At 35.1% G+C, this 17,726-nt stretch overlaps 3 protein-coding genes across 3 annotated transcripts; 2 read left to right on the forward strand and 1 right to left on the reverse strand.

Annotated features, from left to right (window-relative positions):
* The first annotated feature begins 2,413 nt into the window (after positions 1–2,413).
* Positions 2,414–7,445, forward strand: LOC123871655. Its single transcript, XM_045915570.1, has 5 exons — positions 2,414–2,730; positions 4,258–4,445; positions 6,258–6,424; positions 6,921–7,139; positions 7,409–7,445. The coding sequence occupies exons 1-4, from the start codon at positions 2,559–2,561 to the stop codon at positions 7,114–7,116; spliced, it is 723 nt and encodes a 240-aa protein (XP_045771526.1). The 5' UTR covers positions 2,414–2,558; the 3' UTR covers positions 7,117–7,139; positions 7,409–7,445.
* Positions 7,446–8,713: 1,268 nt separating this feature from the next.
* On the forward strand, positions 8,714–14,248 carry LOC123871658. Its single transcript, XM_045915572.1, has 4 exons — positions 8,714–8,953; positions 9,035–9,219; positions 12,597–12,760; positions 14,052–14,248. Exons 1-4 carry the CDS (start codon positions 8,782–8,784, stop codon positions 14,245–14,247), a joined length of 717 nt encoding a protein of 238 aa, XP_045771528.1. The 5' UTR covers positions 8,714–8,781; the 3' UTR covers position 14,248.
* Positions 14,249–14,378: 130 nt separating this feature from the next.
* Positions 14,379–17,380, reverse strand: LOC123871656. Its single transcript, XM_045915571.1, has 5 exons — positions 17,156–17,380; positions 15,933–16,099; positions 15,800–15,820; positions 14,908–15,074; positions 14,379–14,578 (listed from the first exon to the last, which is right to left on the reverse strand). The coding sequence occupies exons 1-5, from the start codon at positions 17,325–17,327 to the stop codon at positions 14,383–14,385; spliced, it is 723 nt and encodes a 240-aa protein (XP_045771527.1). The 5' UTR covers positions 17,328–17,380; the 3' UTR covers positions 14,379–14,382.
* Between the last annotated feature and the right edge of the window lie 346 nt (positions 17,381–17,726).

Raw genomic sequence — 17,726 nt, forward strand, 5'->3', positions numbered from 1 at the left:
TTGCATTTTTTTCAAGCAGTCGTTAAGTAAATCTTGTCATATAAAGGTAGTCGAGCGTAAAAAGAATCAATTTACATAATGCAATACAGACTAGAAAATTCCATTCCGTTACTGGGTCATTCGAAAAGCTTTTTCCTACCTACAAACAAGATTTTCTAAGTTTATCTATTTATCGTTTACTTTCAGAATATACCTAGATGTACAACGTGACTAGAAAAACAAAAGCCTCTTCATATTGCCGAAAACTATAAATGATACCTACTAATGTAATCCAAATCTGTACTTGATTTCCTGTTGTTTGAACTTAAAACAAAAAAAAAACTAAATTAAAATCGGTTCATTCGTTTAGGAGCTACGATGCCACAGACAGACACACAGATACACACGTCAAACTTATAACACCCCTCTTTTTGGGTCGGGGGTTAAAAATCAAAACGTATTTGATTTCTTTTTTTTTACGGCTCAATCGCTTGATTAATTTTGGCACTAAATTAGCATTAATCCCCCCTTTCCCCCTTTTTAATTCCATAGGAAAACAGGCACAATTCAACGCGGACGAAGTCACGGGCACATGCCCGCGTGTCTTTATAATAGTTATTTTAGTAATAATACCTCTAACTATCGCAATAGATCTTCTTAGACCCACAATTTTCATCAAAGGCAAGCTGTGGCCACTCTGAATATATTACCTTTGGGATTATTCACCACAATCAAAGTACCTACTTTAAATTTGTGGAAGCCATTGCAGTATAAATAATCAGCATAATTATTTTCTCAAGGTTTCAGGGTCATCAGGGCTTTTAGAGTTGATTATTTACTAGCTGAAATTATAACAATTTTATTTGTGTAAACTAAAATAATTAAATATTATGATTATCTTATATCGTGTATATAGAGTAATAAAGTGTTTTGAAATTTATGTTTTCAACCCCCGATCCAAAAAGACTGGTGTTATAAGTTTGGTGTGTGTATCTGCGTATCTGTATATCTATCTGTGGCATCGTAGCTCCTAAACTAATTAACCGATTTTAATTTAGTTTTTTTTTTGTTTGAAAGGTGGCTTGATAGAGAGTGTTCTTAGCTATAATCCAAGAAAATCGGTTCAGCCGTTTGAAAGTTATCAGCTCTTTTCTAGTTACGGTAACCTTCACTTGTCGGGGGTGTTATCAATTTTTAATTTACACTTGTGAAATTTATGTTTTAAATGACACTATTTGAGAATGATTTGAAATAAACTTAGTTAATTGAGAAGGCTTTAAACATATCCCAAATTAAGGATCTAAGGGAATTATGAAAAATGAACAGCACAAAGTAGGAAAGTGTCAGAGTAATCCCAATAAATTGAGATGGGTCCGTATCAGATAATGCTACAGTTAATGCTAAGTTTGACCGTGAGTTGCGCCTTATTTACATAAAAGGATTAAATGTAGGTAGGTACCTATAGTGAGGAGCGGTCTCGTTGAAAAATTACAGAATTTGCAATTAGACAGGATACATTTATTACTAGCACAATTATCACAAATGTGTAATTGCGATACAAATCAAACCTTGCAAACAGGCCCATCGATTTTATTTTTTAAATAAAATCTATACTAATAATTAATAAAATAAAATAGATGATGCCAGTGACTTCGTCGGCGAGGGTTTAGTTTTTTAAAAATCCCGGGTAAAAATAGCCTATTTCACTTCCCAGACCTTTAACAATACCTACCCATGCAAATATCACGTCGATCTTATTGCTCGTTGCGGTTTGATGTAAGTAGGTATCCATACTAATATCATAGCTAATATTATAAATGCGAAAGTGTCTGTCTGTCTGTCTATTGGTCTGTCTGCTATCTTTTCACGGCCCAACAGTTTAACCGATTCTGACTAGGTACTGGGTTAGCTTATATTCCGGGGACGGACATAGGTTACTTTTTATCCCGGAAAATCAAAGAGTTCCCACGGGATTCCCAAAAACTCATCCGCTTAACCGATTTGTATGAAATAGTATGGTAGCTTGCGTCTCTGTAATTGACATCAAACAGTTCCCACGGAATCTTTAAAAACCTAAATCCACGCGGACGAAGTCGCGGGCATCCTCTAGTAAATAACTTTTTCCTTTCGACTTTGTAATACAATTAGTGACTACCTAGTACCTATATCTATCTACATATATTTAACGACTTATGTTAATCTTAAAACTGTTCCAAAAATTTATACAACGCTGATTACAGAGTTAAACAACAAAAAGTAACTACTCGTGGTAGTCGTAAGTATCTTTGTGTGAGTGCCAAGCGATGTCTTCACAAGCCACAGATATAATATATACTCGAATGACGACTGTCACACAACGCCAGATAATATACATAAACACTCTCGCACACAGAGAACAGTGTGATCACATGTTGGGATATTATATCATTGGTATTTGGTAGCCAGTTTTGCATAAGCGGTCAATGGGTATATGAGTATAGTTCGGAGCGTTGAATTGACAGTAAATTGAGAGTAAATATCTATAGTTCTTCAAGATATTCTAGTCTAACAGTTTAAATATTTAAATATCCAGTGTAAAAATGTCGGATGCGAGTGGTTCTTGTAAGATATGGACCAGATTTGAGTCAAAAAAAGCGGATGGCAGTATTATTAAACTACGTCTCGAAGACCGGCCTGTGGAACCCGAAAATGATGTTTACGAATTTCTGATGGAGCATTTTGTTCCAGAGGAGGCTGTTCATAAAGCTTCAGGTATATTGGATCAAACTTTAAACATATTCTATAATAATAATAATTAAAGGCGAAAGTTTGTATTGTGTGTGTATGTTTGTTAATCTTTGACGCAAAAACTACTGGGTTTGGCTGGGAATGGAGATAGCTTATAAAGTACACACAACAGCAGCTCAAAAGTAAACACATAGGCTAATTTTTATGCTCAAAGAGTTCCCACGGATTTTTTTAAACCACGCGGATGAAGTAGAGGGCAAGATTTATAAATAAAAAAAAAACAAAAGATGAGGTAGGTTTAAAAAATAAAATTGCTTTGATACTTAAACAATATGAATTAATAAATGCTAATAACACAATTGAGTCAAATTAAAAATCTTTTAGGAGTTCATGTGAAAAGCATATAAAAAGGCATCGCTAGAATATAAACATTTTGTGCCCATGCAAATATACGATAGTGCAGATTTAACACAGTTTTTAGGTAAAAGATAAATTTTCAAGATTTGTTATTTTTAGCTCCATTCAATGTTTGACCTTGAAACAATGTATCTAAAATATAATTCTCAACGTTAGCTGTTAGTAGTTTTTATGCTTGCAGTCTATAATTATCAAGGTTGCTGAAATGGTAAAAAAATTAATAGAATTTAAGGAGCTAAACACATAATTAGGTAAGAATATTAAAAAAACCAAGGAAAAAAAGATAAAAAGGATAAAAGGAAGGAAGGAAGGATAATTTTTAATTATGTACCAGAATATCTATAGGTACATTGAGATTTCTGTTAGTAAATATTTTTATCCGATACTTAATCCTATAATCCGATACTTAATCCTATAGTCCTATCTAAGGGGAAGTTTGAAAGTAGCGCCAGTGGTAGAAAAGGTGAGGGGCATATTATGCGGAGGGAAAGAAGTCATATTAAAGGTCTTCTAGTAATATGATTTCTTTCCCTCCGCATAATATGCCCATACCGTGCCAGGTATGTTAAATAGACATGTGGAAAGAAAAAAGAGTAGAGAACGACCAGAGAAAAGGTGGATTGATTGCGTGAAAGAGGATATGCGTATGAAAGGGGTGGATGATCCTATCTAACCTGGACGCTGTAGCGCGTATTTCACATTGTACTAATTACTATTAAGAGGGCTCTCTCCGTCACTCGTTTCATACAATCGTAGTTCCAATTTCATTTGAATATTAAGCAACCAAAGTCCATGAAATTTTGCACACATATTCTAGAAACTAATATCTATGTCTGTGGTTTTCCAGATTTCTGTTAAAATGTTCAGTTTCAAAGTTACGCGGTCTTAAAAATTTTCATACAAATCTTTGAGCCCCTGTAATTTTAAAACTACATATTTTTTGAAAAATCTAAAACACCACAGACACAGATATTAGTTTCTAAAATATGTGTGCAAAATTTCATGGACTTTGGTTGCTTAGTATTCAAATGAAATTGGAACTACGATTGTATGAAACGAGTGACGGAGAGAGCCCTGTTAATAATTGTCACTAATTATTATCTTCAACCTATACTTACTGCTTTTTTGTTTCAGGCGTATCAAAAAATGAAGAAGCACTAAAAGAGTATAGAGAGTTAATGACCTTTGTCTTCAAAGCAGTACCAATTCATGCCATAGTATGCTGCGTTGACGACGACTCTAATACTGTCGGAAAAATTCTGGGGCTCTCAGTTGTCCAGCTAATGAGGAACACTGATAAATTTGAGGATTTGATAAAGGGCGTAAGTGTTGTGATTCATCAACCTTTCAAACATAATGCACAATCGGATTTCAGGAGGCACAAAAACCGCTAATGCTGCAAGATCGCCCATCTTTTAGTTGATTTTTTGTGGTGAGCGGTATGCATGGTCTTACAAATGATTTGGGAATTTATAATTTCTAAACAGTCTCTGGTGGGCTGGTAGAGAAGGTCATGGCCGTAGCTAGTTATCACCTTAAAGGCGCGCCACTAAGCGAGGCAGATGTATGTAGAAACCGAATGCGTAATAAAACCTGCCAGACCCCTACCAAGTAGGCTCGCTAACATCTTAGAATGGATCATCACTTACCACCAGGTGAGATTGCAGTCAAGGGCTGACTCACTGTAATAAAATATGAAAAAAAGAAGTACATTTTTCAATCGTTCTGAAAATGCGAGACTTCAGCACTATCCAGAGTGAAAAAATGCGTGAATAGAGGTCATACCAGCGCAGCCCTCTAATGCTGCTAATCAGCATTTCTTCTTTGTATTTGCTTCTTTTTATTACTAATGTAAATGGAAAAAGGAAAGACAAACCTAATATAATTTAGAATATCAAACCTCGTGAGTCGTGACAGGTGGCAGTCGTGAGCTTATTGCTAAAATTTGTAGAGTGCACTAAAACTTAGAGTCTTCTTTAAAATTCATTTTCTATCCTTTATTACAAATATTGAAAAAAAAGAGATGCAGCTCTTAATTCAGTTATAAGGAAAACATCAGAATTGACATTATGTATGGCATACCTCTTCCAGCGTACTTGTATAATATCATGTCCATTCCAATGTGTTGATTACATTTGCCTCGTCTCGTATCAGGGAGATGAACCAAGTGGGGGACACTGCGGAAATGGAAGCATCCGGCAAACGCAAATGTACCTCATATGACTATATCTCTTTGGAGTTAATGCCAAATATCCAACAAGCCATACCTACCTCCTGTCTATTCAAAAAAATAGACTGCGCCATATTTTGTTGAGAGTCCTTATTCTTTCCATTAGTGATGTAAATATTGGGTAATGCGTTGGCTTCTAAATCTTTCTGCATTGGATTCAAGATCATAATATACATTACTGTACAGCTGTCACACTATCACACTAATATTATAAAGGCGAAAGTTTGTATGTGTGTGTGTATGTTTGTTACTCCTTCACGCAAAAACTACTGGACGGATTGGGCTGAAATTCAGAATGGAGATAGATTATACCCTGGATTAGCACATAGGCTACTTTTTATTCCGAAAAATCAAAGAGTTCCCACGGGAATTTTAAAAAACCTACATCTACGCGAACGAAGTCGCGGGCATCAGCTAGTTGTTCTATAATGTTGGTGGAACCGGACCTCCATAGTATGAAGAATTAGATTCCATTTAAGCTGTACTAGACCATCATCGTTAGAGTTGTGTGTTTCGGGCAATTAAACATCACTTGCATTAACGGTAAAGGAAAACATCATGAGGAAATCTGCATGCCTAAGAGTTCTCCATAATATTCTCAAAGGTGTGTGTATGTACCTACCTACTGAAATTACCAATTTTGCTTGATTGGTGGCTTTGCATTTGAGATACGGTAACAGCCAGCGACCAATTGAAGCAATTGAGCAATGTGAATTCAATGAATAAGTCAATAAAGTACCACACTGTACACGTCAAATGAGACGCCCCCTTAAATAATTATTTCGTTTGAATAACACAGATCATAATGATGTACTTAGCTGTTTTATCTTTGTGTTTTTTAACTAGCTCATGTCAGTGGCTTCGCCCGGGAGGATTAAATAATGGACTTAGTAAAATATTTCAGATGGAGATAAAGTCAGAAAGAATGCAAAGACTACTGTACGCTGCAAAAGTGTTAGACGGTTATGGTGAAGATATGAAAAAGTATGACATTTTTTACTATGGCAGAGGTGTTATTGTACACCCAGACTACAGACGATTGGGTATAGCTGTTCAGCTTGTAAGAGTGAGGTGCGTCTTTAAATATTAATTTTATTCTTCAAGAACACGGAAAAGCACCTTAAGATTTAAGAGCAAATGTAAAAAAACCCACTAAGTGAATCAGACTGGCCTACCAACGGGTTCCGTAGCTTGAAAATAAACAGATTTTTATTTATTTTTATGCATAATAGTTTTTGATTTATTGTGCAAAATGTCGGGAAAATACCCGAGCAGAGAACCCTCGGCGCGCGAGTCTGACTCGCACTTAGCCGGTTTTTTTCATTTGGAGACCTAAATTATTGCTACAAGAATAGAGAACCAAAATAATCCTTGAGGTAAAATATAAAATGCATTAAATGTAGTATTTGTTCTATGTTCTGATTATTCTCGATACGAACGGCATTCATGAAAACCAGTGGTAAATTATTTTGACGATTCAAACTGATTCAAAAGCACTCGTGAAAGTTTATTTCAACAAAAATATTGTTCTATTCTATTCTACAGCAAAACCTGTATCTTTTTTCAGAGAGTTATTGTGCACTGATACTGGCATCCCTATGACGTGTGCCTGGATGTCAGCAATCGGTAGCCAAAAAGCAGCAGAACAAAACAACTGGAAGACCATGTCAGAAGTTCCCCGAGAGGAACTGGAAGAGAAGACTGGCTTCACGTTCGATAAGAATCTACCAACTTTTAAATTCATGTATAAAACAGTAGATTAATATTAAATCATATTTAAATAGGTTTTTTTTTTTCTTTAAATCTGGCTTTACTCTGATTAGCCAATGTCAAGTTTGTGATATTTTCAAGTTATTGAGTTTATACAAGTATGGACTCCGTCTGTGCCGGCGCCCGCCGACATACGCGCAGCGCCCCTTTAGAGCGCTTCCCAGTCAGTCCCACCACCAAAAAACACCAACTAACACAAAAACCAGCCACTCTTAACAAAAAAAACACTCCAAACAAGCACAGCACGCGCGCCAGCAAACGCCATCACAGACGAAGTCCTTAAATAGGTATACTTTTTAAATATTATATTTTGTTGATAACAAATGTTATCTATGACTATGTAATTTTCCTTCCTGTCCTATAAGAGAAAACCGGCCAAGTGCGAGTCAGACTCGCGCACCGAGGGTCCCGTACTCGAGTATTTTTTCCGACATTGTGGACAATAAATTAAAAACTATAACGCATAAAAATAAATAAAATCTCTTTTCGAAAGTATAAGTAAATCCTTTTCATATGATACCCCATTTGGTATAGTTATCTTACTTTGAAAATTGAAAATACTAATTAGGTATTATTTGTTCATGAACACATTTTTTTGTGATTTAATCACGAATACGTTTTCAGATTTTTCTTTTCTTGTGCTATAAGATCTACCTACTTACCTGGCAAATTTCATGATTCTAGCTCAACGGGAAGTACTCTATAGATTTTCTTGACAGACACGACAAACGGACAGACAGACAGACAGCAAAGTGATCCCATAAGGGTTCCGTTCTTCCTAAGTATAGGTGTAAACGAAAGATGTATGTACAAAGAAGGACTAAAGGGCACACTATCATCACTGCATAGTAACAGCATCCATATAAACGATTAAGAAGCCATTATGAAATATTCAAACATTATGATATCTATTTTACAAATTCATGAGATAAAACATGGTGATAAGCAAAGTACAAATAGTAGGTGATGATAACGAATTGATATTTTTTTGTGATGATTATTTAGTTTCAGTATTTGGCAAGGCAAGTATCGTGTGGAATATTTACGGTAGTGTACAAATGTGGACCAATATTATCCTTGTAACCCTTGTTGTAAGAAATCTTATGAGACGATAATATATGCTAAAAGTTAAAGCAAATATCAAAACCCATGTGTTCTCTTGTTATTGTTGGTGAAGCCCTTATTGATTAGTACCTGCAGTGCTGTAATCACACTAATATTATAAAGGCGAAAGTTTGTATGTGTGTGTGTGTGTGTGTGTATGTTTGTTACTCCTTCACGCAAAAACTACTGGACGGATTGGACTGAAATTTAGAATGGAGATAGTATATATACCCTGGATTAGCACATAGGCTACCTTTTTATACCGGAAAATCAAAGAGTTCCCACGGGATTATTCAAAAACCTACATCCACGCGAACGAAGTCGCCGGCATCAGCTAGTATCAAATAATCCTCTAACGATTAGTAATTGGACTGTGTAAATAGTCCCTGAATCTGCAGAAACAGATTCGGTATCCGTGATTGCAGATATTGGTGCAAATCGTACTGAAGTAGAAGTAACTACGTGGATTTTAAAGTAGGTATACATAGAGATCCTTGATTGACACAGTGAAAATTATTTATATCGATATTATATCGATAGTTAGGTATATCGATATGTCTGAAAGACATGAGTCCTATAGAACTTGGGTGAGGTTTGAATTGAAACGGAAAGATGACAGTGTCGTTAAGTTAAGAATTCAAGATCTTCCATTGGATCGGATAGATGATGCAACCGAATTCTTACTTAATAACTATATGAAAGAAGAATCATTTCAAGTTGCAGCTGGTATGTTAAAATTTTATTGACAACTGGATTATAAATCACTTAACAAGTGCTTGATAATAATTAGTATTTTCTTAACTATAGGGATCCCTAAAAATGAAGAAGCAATATTAGAAAATCTGAAAATAAAAAGAAGTATGTTAGAAAGACCAAATATATCTTCGGTCATGTGTTGTCTAGATGATCAGGATACTGTTGGTGAAATTATTGGATTATCAATTATGGGTCTCGACAAAAATTCTGAAAAGCTTAAAAATATTGTACGAGGTGTAAGTATGAGTTTGCAAATAAAATAAAACCAATATAATATAAGCAAGACCGTTTCAAGAGCACGCCTGTCTCTCTGTGTACACCAGCAGAAGTCTCTGAAAGATTGTATGAGCAGGAGTGAAGGAAAATACATAACCGCAACCATTCTGCCAAGAATAAATGACTGAGATGAAGAAGAATCTCATTTCATGAAGCCTTCAGTAAATTAAGTTTCTGTACTTATTGACAATAGATTTGTATACTCTCAGTAATTTTTTAAAGCATGTTAGCTATATTAAACGTGACTATTCCTCCTTTTTCCTTCAACTTAACGTAAAGATAAAGTAAGCGTAGTAACGACTATAGTGCACTGGGCTGGGTTTTTAACCCCCGACCCAAAAAGAGGGGTGTTATAAGTTTGACGTGTGTATCTGTGTATCTGTGTATCTGTGTATCTGTGTATCTGTGTATCTGTGTATCTGTGTATCTGTGTATCTGTGTATCGGTGTATCTGTGTATCTGTCTGTGGCCTCGTAGCGCCTAAACGAATGAACCGATTTTAATTTAGTTTTTTTTGTTTGAAAGGTGGCTTGATCGAGAGTGTTCTTAGCTATAATCCAAAAAAATTGGTTCAGCCGTTTGGAAGTTATCAGCTCTTTTCTGGTTTTCTTATTACTTTTATCCCAGGGCCCCCAGAGGTTACGTATTTTCTGGCACAGGAAATATGTACGATTGAGTAGTGTTAGTAAGTACTAAGAAAGCATGCCTAGCCTACGTGCTAGCTTGCTTAGACGGCCAATTTTCAGGTATCTGATAATCAAGGTACATAAAACCATTACTTACCTCACGTAAATACTCCAAACTGATTTTTACGTATATTTTAGGCAATATCCTTAAAAATATGTCGCCAATACTCCCAGACACTTCCCGCGTCGGCCGTATTGCTTTGCAGACGCTTTAAAGCTCCCAAAATAAGTAATTACTTAACTGCACGTAAATTCTGATGCTCCATTTTTATATATGTCCACCAGACAACTATTTTAAAACCTTTTACAAGAAGACAGACCGACCGATCCAGATCCAATTATCCCCTAAATTCAATTTTAATGCCTCTGTGGGTTTGAGCGCGAGGGCATTATCTACGCGCATGAGACTGAGTAAGACATGTATTAGGATATATTGACTTCTCTCTTACTCTCTTATAGTTTACTTATGTCAATTAATTATTAATATAAAAAAAATCAGCTAAAAATTAAAAAAATTGGAGAATTTACATGACGTAAGTAATGTTTTTATGTACCTTGATTACCTGATACCTGAAAATTGGCCGTCTAAGCAAGCTAGCAGGTCTGTAGGCATGCGTTCTTAGTACATACTAACACTACTCAATCGTCCACATTTCGTTCGTCAGAAAATACGTGACGGCTGGTGTCCCTGGGATCTTTCACTATTGTAACAGAGGTTCATAATATTATGTCAATTGGCAAATGTCAAGCTGTCAAGATGGACGTTGCTTAGATACATAATTATTTATTTGAAAATAATGTTTTGGAAAACTCCGATACTTTGGATCGTAGGCGCGGAGTTTCTTATTTATAAAATATTATAATCACAGTTAAACGAGAAAACATCAATTCAATTATAATATCCAACAGTCAACCAAAGGCCACGAACAATCAACCCAAACCCAAACCATAGTCAAACTATTTTTAGGGTTCAGTAGGTATCTGTAGAAAACAAAAGATGTAGTCGCGCAGGTGTGCATGGCACCATTAAATATCGTAGGAGGCGATGACCCTCCGCGCGGCTGAGGTTCCCGCATCGTAGTCGCTTTGTCGCGCAGGTTTGGATGATGCATTAGGCGCACCTTCTTTATATTTTATCTGCTTGAACTCAGCTTATTTACTTTGACAAAATACGTTTAAATTCATCATCATCAGGATCAACCCATCGCCGGCTCACTACTGAGCACAAGTCTCCTCTCAGAATGAGAAGCTACCACACTGGCCAAGCACGTATTGGCAGACCTCACGCACCTTTGAGGGAGCATTATGGCCAACTCTTAAGCATGCAGGTTTCCTGACGATGTTTTCCTTCACCACTTCGTTGTCTGTCTGTGTGTCATCTTTCAAGAGAATCAAAACTTATAAATTGGGTACTTCCCGTTTACGTAGAATCATGAAAGGCAGGTAGCAATATCTTATAGCCCAAGCACTCTACTCCTGTGGCCCAAGTAAACAGAAAAATCCGACAACTGAATTGTCATTACATAAAAAAAAACTTGTACGGAACTCTTCATGTGTGAGGCAGACTCGCACTTGACCGGTTTTTGAAAGTTATGTCAAATAAAAATTTGACATGCAATAACAAACAAAATGACATACAAACCACTTTATTCCTTATTTCATCGGATGAAAGTCGATTTCAATTTAATCGTATATCTTAAAAAAAGTGAACTATTATACGACTACGTAAAATGGGTACATTTTTAAAGCAACGACATGTTAGAAAGAGATATTTCGTTTTGGTCGTGTTAAACTATGTGAGTCATTCAGATAATTCTTGATTTAGTGATGTTCGGTCAAAAATATTTCATGGAACGTATAATTAACATAACATTGATGTTACTTTTGAAGAGATATTAGCTGCCTTATTGGATTTATATTATTATAGAAATTGGGTTTTAGAATGGCACAAATAAACGGTAATTTATGAATAAAAGTTTAAAAAGCGTGAAATAAAAATTAAATTAAAAATTTAAAAAACCCCCGACACATAAACCTCTAAAAAGTAAAAAAATAATAGGTAAGTATGTATGGGCCCTTTAAGAATAGTATAAATAGTAAAGTTTTTATCCAAGCGTTCGTTGCGTCGGGGGACCGCTAAAGACTATTCTTTCTACAACAGATGACTTTCATAGTTTACGATAGGTAGCGGTCCCCTGGCGCAACGAGCGCTTGGATAAAACTTTACTATTTATACTATTCTTAAAGGGCCCATACATACTTACCTATTATTTTTTTACTTTTTAGAGGTTTATGTGTCGGGGGTTTTTTAAATTTTTAATTTAATTTTTATTATTCTAAGGCACTGGGTAAGGTAACCGTAGCGTCCATCGTTGCATATTGACGCTTTTAGTTTTTAACCCCTGACCCAAAAAGAGGGGTGTTATAAGTTTGACGTGTGTATCTGGTATCTGTCTGTGGCATCGTAGCTCCTAAACTAATGAACCGATTTTAATTTAGTTTTTTTGTTTGAAAGGTGGCTTGATAGAGAGTGTTCTTAGCTATAATCCAAGAAAATCGGTTCAGCCGTTTGAAAGTTATCAGTTCTTTTCTAGTTACTGTAACCTTCACTTGGCGGGGGTGTTACAAATTTTTATTTTACACTTGTTCAGATGGAGTTTAAGACTAAGGAAATAAAGAATTTATTCCACATTCTGCTAGTCTTGGAAGAGTACGTAGGTGACAAATCATTTGAGACTTATTACGGTGACAGAGGGCTCTCAGTCCACCCCGACTATAGAGGACTGGGCTTGGCGAATGAGTTTGTAAGAGTGAGGTACGATCTTTCAAGTGATTTATTTTTCCCTAAGGTACGATTTGTCCCATTTGATTTATAATTCTATCGCTGGGGATTAGAATGTAACATTGTAAATCTCAGATTAGTAGGACATTATTTAAGAAAACTTCTTTCTCACAGACCCACGGCTTGGATATTTCCTATGTGGTATGGTAAAATTATTACATGATCATACTTGATGATGACGAATATATAATGATGTTAGTTAAAATAAACGTGATAACATAAAAAAAGCTAGTAAAATTATTAAATAATATCTAAATCACACTTCACATCACATCACACTTCACACTTCACACTTCACACTTATATTAGACTGGGAGGAGACAGGAACCCTGAAATAGGATATAGAGTCATCAAAATTTAAATGTAGACATATTTGATATGCCAATCACACTTCACACTTCACACTTATATTATAAAGGCGAAAGTTTGTATGTGTGTGTGTGTGTGTGCGTGTGTGTGTGTGTGTGTGTGTATGTTTGTTACTCTTTCACGCAATAACTACTGGATGGATTTGGCTGAAATTTGGAATGGAGATAGGTAATATCCTGGATTAGCACATAGGCTACTTTTAATCCCGGAAAATCAAAGAGTTCCTACGGGATTTTAAAAACCGAAATCCACGCGGGCGTAGCCGCGGGCATCTTCTAGTAAGTATATAAAATGAAAAGCTGACTGACTGACTGACTGATCTATCAACGCACAGCTCAAACTACTGGATGGATTGGGCTGAAATCCAGCTCTAAGGGGGTAAAGTAGGAGTTTGAAATTTGTATAGTCCATGCGGACGAAGGAAGAAAGATTATATTTAAATCATTATCGAGAAATACCTAAATATATAATCATGTAATCGCTCTTCAGCGATAAGATGAAGGTACAACGTAAATGAAAGTTGATGCAACATTAACAGAAAACAAAATTTTCAACAATTTTTTACGTAAATAGTTTTTCAGTAAAAACTCACGGCAAAACATGCACACCTATCTAGTATTTACTTATACACTAGCCGATGCCCGCGACTTCGCCCGCGTGGATTTAGATTTTTCGAAATCCCGTGGGAACTCTTTAATTTTCCGGAATAAAAAGTAGCCTATGTGCTAATCCAGGATATTATCTATCTCCACTTCAAATTTCAGCCAAATCCGTCTAGTAGTTTTTGCGTGAAGGAGTAACAAACATACACACACACATACTCACAAACTTTCGCCTTTGTAATATTATAGTGTGGATAGTGTGATAATACATGTGATAAACATTCTTTTTTCAGAAAACTTATCTGTATTGAGCATAAAGTACCCATGGCTTGCGCCTGGATGACCGCCATAGAATCGCAAAAGGCAGCCGCAAAGAATAATTGGAAAACCTTAACTGAGATATCTCCAGAGGAATTGGAAAAACTGACAGGATTGAAGTTCGAAAAGAAGGTTCCAAGTTTCAAGTTAATGTATACGACCACAGACTAGCAATATTAAGTAAAAAGCTATTAAAAATTATACCAATTTTTAGAGTAAAGAAATAAAAGATCCAATTGTTTTCTCAGAAATATTATTTATTTATATAAAGTTTGATCGATTTTTCGTACTTATAGGAACCCTACTTTAATCTATTGTAGTATACATGAGTTTGTGACTTATTATATTCTTCTCTAGTTTAAGCCCAGTTTTCTCTTGCAGTTCTTCTAAAGACACTTCTGATAATGTCTTCCAGTTGTTTTTATCAGCTGCCTTTTGGGTTCCCCTCGCTGACATCCCAGCACATGCCATTGGAATATTATTGTCGATGCAAATCAATTTTCTGGAAAAAAATCTTTATTAACACACAAAAAGTAGTAACAAGTAAAATGAGGCCCTGCCTCCTGAGGAAGTGAGAACTGTGTTTCGGAGGCAGAGTCTTCCCTTAAAATATTATATCAACAAACAACCAGTTAATATAAATTGATGACAACTAGGCAGGTGCATATTATAATAATGATTGATAATTATATTATTTATATTTAATCTAGTAGAAGGCTATAACAGCTATCACTATACCTACCTACAAAACAGACAGAAAGACACATTTTCACTTTTATAATATTAGGTAGGTATGCATATTGAATGCAAAAAAGGTAGGTAGGTACCTACCGCACTTTTATAAGCTCGTTTGCTATACCCAATCTCCTGTAATCTGGATGTACACTGATCCCTCTGCCAAAGTAAAAAGTCTCATAACCTGCCTTTCCTTCAAGATAACCTTCTAATACTTTTGCAGCGTGCAATAATTCTTGCATTTCTGCGGTCTTGAAGACCATCTGGAAAACATATTTTTTTTAATCTAACGAAATTAAGTATCACACTAATATTATAAAGCCGAAAGTTTGTATGTGTGTGTGTGTTTGTGTGTGTGTGTGTGTGTGTGTATGTTTGTTACTCCTTCACACAAAAACTACCAGACGGATTTGCCTGAAATTTGGAATGGCGATAGATAATATCCTGGATTAGCACATAGGCTACTTTACATCCCGGAAAATTAAAGAGTTTCCACGGGATTTCGAAAAACCTAAATCCACGCGGGCGAAGCAGCGGGCATCGGCTAGTTATTAAATAGATTGTCAATTATCAAGGTAGGTACATTAACTGGATACGTTTTTTACACTTTAATTTCTGTTTATTATGAAGAAATTTTCAAGTAATACCAAGTTTTGGTCATCATCGTCATCTCAACCCATCGTTGGTCCACTACTGAGTACGGGTGTCTCTCAGAATGAGCAGTCAGACTTTACACACCGTTTAGAATATTGTTTAAGGCATATTTCAAGTTTCTTCACAATGTTTTCTTCGCTATCAAAGCAAGTGATATTTTTAATTGCTATTGCACACAACTTTGAAAAGTTAGACCCCAGACTCCTCGAATAGGTACTAGGCTATAACCAGCTATTTTGGTAAGTATTTATAAATACAGAGCTAGTACGATTGATTTTTCAGTAGCGATCTATTTGCTACAAAGATCGTTCAAAAAATTAAATCTATGACTTACATGTTTTGTTATATCCTCTAGGAACAGCATTCCGAACCAGTGGTAGATTATTTTGACGATTCAAAAGCACTTGTAAAAGTTTAATTGAATAAAAATAATTTGAATTTGAATTTGAATTTGAATTTGACTCTAGTTTATCAGTGTTCTTCATCAACTGGACTATTGACGCACCTAGAATTTTTTCTACAGTAGTAGTGTCAGTGTCAAAGCAACAAACCGTGGCATGGAGCGGAGCTACTTTAAAAAGTATGTTCATTAGCTCCCGATACTCCTTTATTGCTTCTTGACTTTTTGCTATGCCTATAACAATACACAATATCAATTAATTTACCAAATATATATTTTGTACGACAAAAAAACTGTTTTTAGAGTTCCGTACCTTAAAAGGGTAAACGGAACCCTTATAGGATCACATTGTTGTCTGCATGTCTGTCTGTCCATCTGTCGTGTCGTGAAGAAAACCTGAAGGGTGCTTCCCGTTGACCTAGAATCATGGGCAGGTAGGTAGGTCTTATAGCACAAGTAAAGGAAAAAATGCGTACATCATCACAAAAAAAAAATACCTGAGTACTGAACGCTCGGTACGCGAGTCTGACTCCCACTTGTCCGGTTTTTTGATTAATAGAACTACAAGTATTAACTAACTTCTGCAATACCACGTAAATAAATTAAAAATCGTCCATTGTATTGACAAAATAGTTTTCAATAAAATCTTTTCAACAGTTAGTCAAATAAAATTACATAGGTAATAATATTATGTATTATATGGATCCGTTTTATCATATTTTTATTCAATGTTTTTTTTTCCGTTACTTTAGTTTTTTGTTGTTTATGTTATTTTATTTCTCTTTTGTTTCTGTTATTTATTGATTTTGTTGTTGATGTTATTTTATTTTTTGTTGTTTCTGTTATTTTTTTGTGTTTCTGTTATTTTTTCTATGTTTCTGTTATTTTTTCTGTGTTTCTGTTATTTTTTCTGTTGTTTTTGTTATTTTTTCTGTGGTTCTGTTATTTTTTCTGTTGTTTCTGTTATTTTTTCTGTGTTTCTGTTATTTTTTCTGTTGTTTTTGTTATTTTATTGTTTGTTGTTTAAAAATAGGATAAAATGGGAAAAGTAAATAAATGAGAGTTAAAAATTATGTATTTATATATAAATTGCAACTGGACGATGTCTCTACAGTAAATATATTTTGAAAATATTATTCGGAGGATGCATTAATATTTATCGAATAATATTTTCTTAATTTTTATCTGTTTATCTGGCCTGTGCACACTGCGATGCCAGGGCAACTATAAACAAAAATGAAATTGTTCCTGTATAATTTCACTCATATCAATTAAATACTATAAACCTACCTGCAGCTTTATGAATAGCCTCGTCGGGAACAAAATATTTTATCATAAATTCGTAAACATCATCTTCTGGTTGTAACGGCCAACTTTGTATTCGTAGTTTAATAATACTCCCATCTTGCTTTTTAGACTCAAATCTAGTCCAAATTTTACACAGATCACTTTTACCAGACATATTTAATACTTAAAAATTTAATTATAGCAGATACTATTTAATAAATCTACAACACGCCCTTGAAAGGTACGTGTATATGCCGTTAAGTAATAACAATACAATATGATGATCTTTGAAAGTCAACACACTTTAACTGTACAGATTACCCGTTTAGAATATTAATTATTAACCCCCGACCCAAAAGAGGGCTGTTATAAGATTGACGTGTGTATCTGTCTGTGGCATCGTAGCTCCTAAACTAATGAACCGATTTTAATTTAGTTTTTTTTTGTTTGAAAGGTGGCTTGATCAAGAGTGTTCTTAGCTACAATCCAAGAAAATCAGTTCAGCCGTTTGAAAGTTATCAGCTCTTTTCTAGTTACTGTAACCTTCACTAATTGTCGGGGGTGTTATAAATTT

This window comes from Maniola jurtina, chromosome 14, assembly GCF_905333055.1.
Source record: "Maniola jurtina chromosome 14, ilManJurt1.1, whole genome shotgun sequence".
Classification (NCBI taxonomy): Eukaryota; Metazoa; Arthropoda; class Insecta; order Lepidoptera; family Nymphalidae; genus Maniola; species Maniola jurtina.

What these genes read in the sequence shown, in the direction of transcription:
- LOC123871656 (XM_045915571.1), bottom strand. Translation starts at nt 17,327, where the DNA reads ATGTCTGGTAAAAGTGATCTGTGTAAAATTTGGACTAGATTTGAGTCT. An exon ending in TGATGAAGAACACTGATAAA is followed by an intron (nt 15,821 to 15,932) that starts CTAGAGTCAAAT and finishes GGAATGCTGTTC; the next exon opens with CTAGAGGATATAACAAAACA. An exon ending in AACGAGCTTATAAAAGTGCG is followed by an intron (nt 14,579 to 14,907) that starts GTAGGTACCTAC and finishes ATTTTTTTCCAG; the next exon opens with AAAATTGATTTGCATCGACA.
- LOC123871658 (XM_045915572.1), top strand. Translation starts at nt 8,782, where the DNA reads ATGTCTGAAAGACATGAGTCCTATAGAACTTGGGTGAGGTTTGAATTG. An exon ending in TTAAAAATATTGTACGAGGT is followed by an intron (nt 9,220 to 12,596) that starts GTAAGTATGAGT and finishes ACACTTGTTCAG; the next exon opens with ATGGAGTTTAAGACTAAGGA. An exon ending in AATGAGTTTGTAAGAGTGAG is followed by an intron (nt 12,761 to 14,051) that starts GTACGATCTTTC and finishes TTCTTTTTTCAG; the next exon opens with AAAACTTATCTGTATTGAGC.
- LOC123871655 (XM_045915570.1), top strand. Translation starts at nt 2,559, where the DNA reads ATGTCGGATGCGAGTGGTTCTTGTAAGATATGGACCAGATTTGAGTCA. An exon ending in GGCTGTTCATAAAGCTTCAG is followed by an intron (nt 2,731 to 4,257) that starts GTATATTGGATC and finishes TTTTTGTTTCAG; the next exon opens with GCGTATCAAAAAATGAAGAA. An exon ending in GTTCAGCTTGTAAGAGTGAG is followed by an intron (nt 6,425 to 6,920) that starts GTGCGTCTTTAA and finishes ATCTTTTTTCAG; the next exon opens with AGAGTTATTGTGCACTGATA.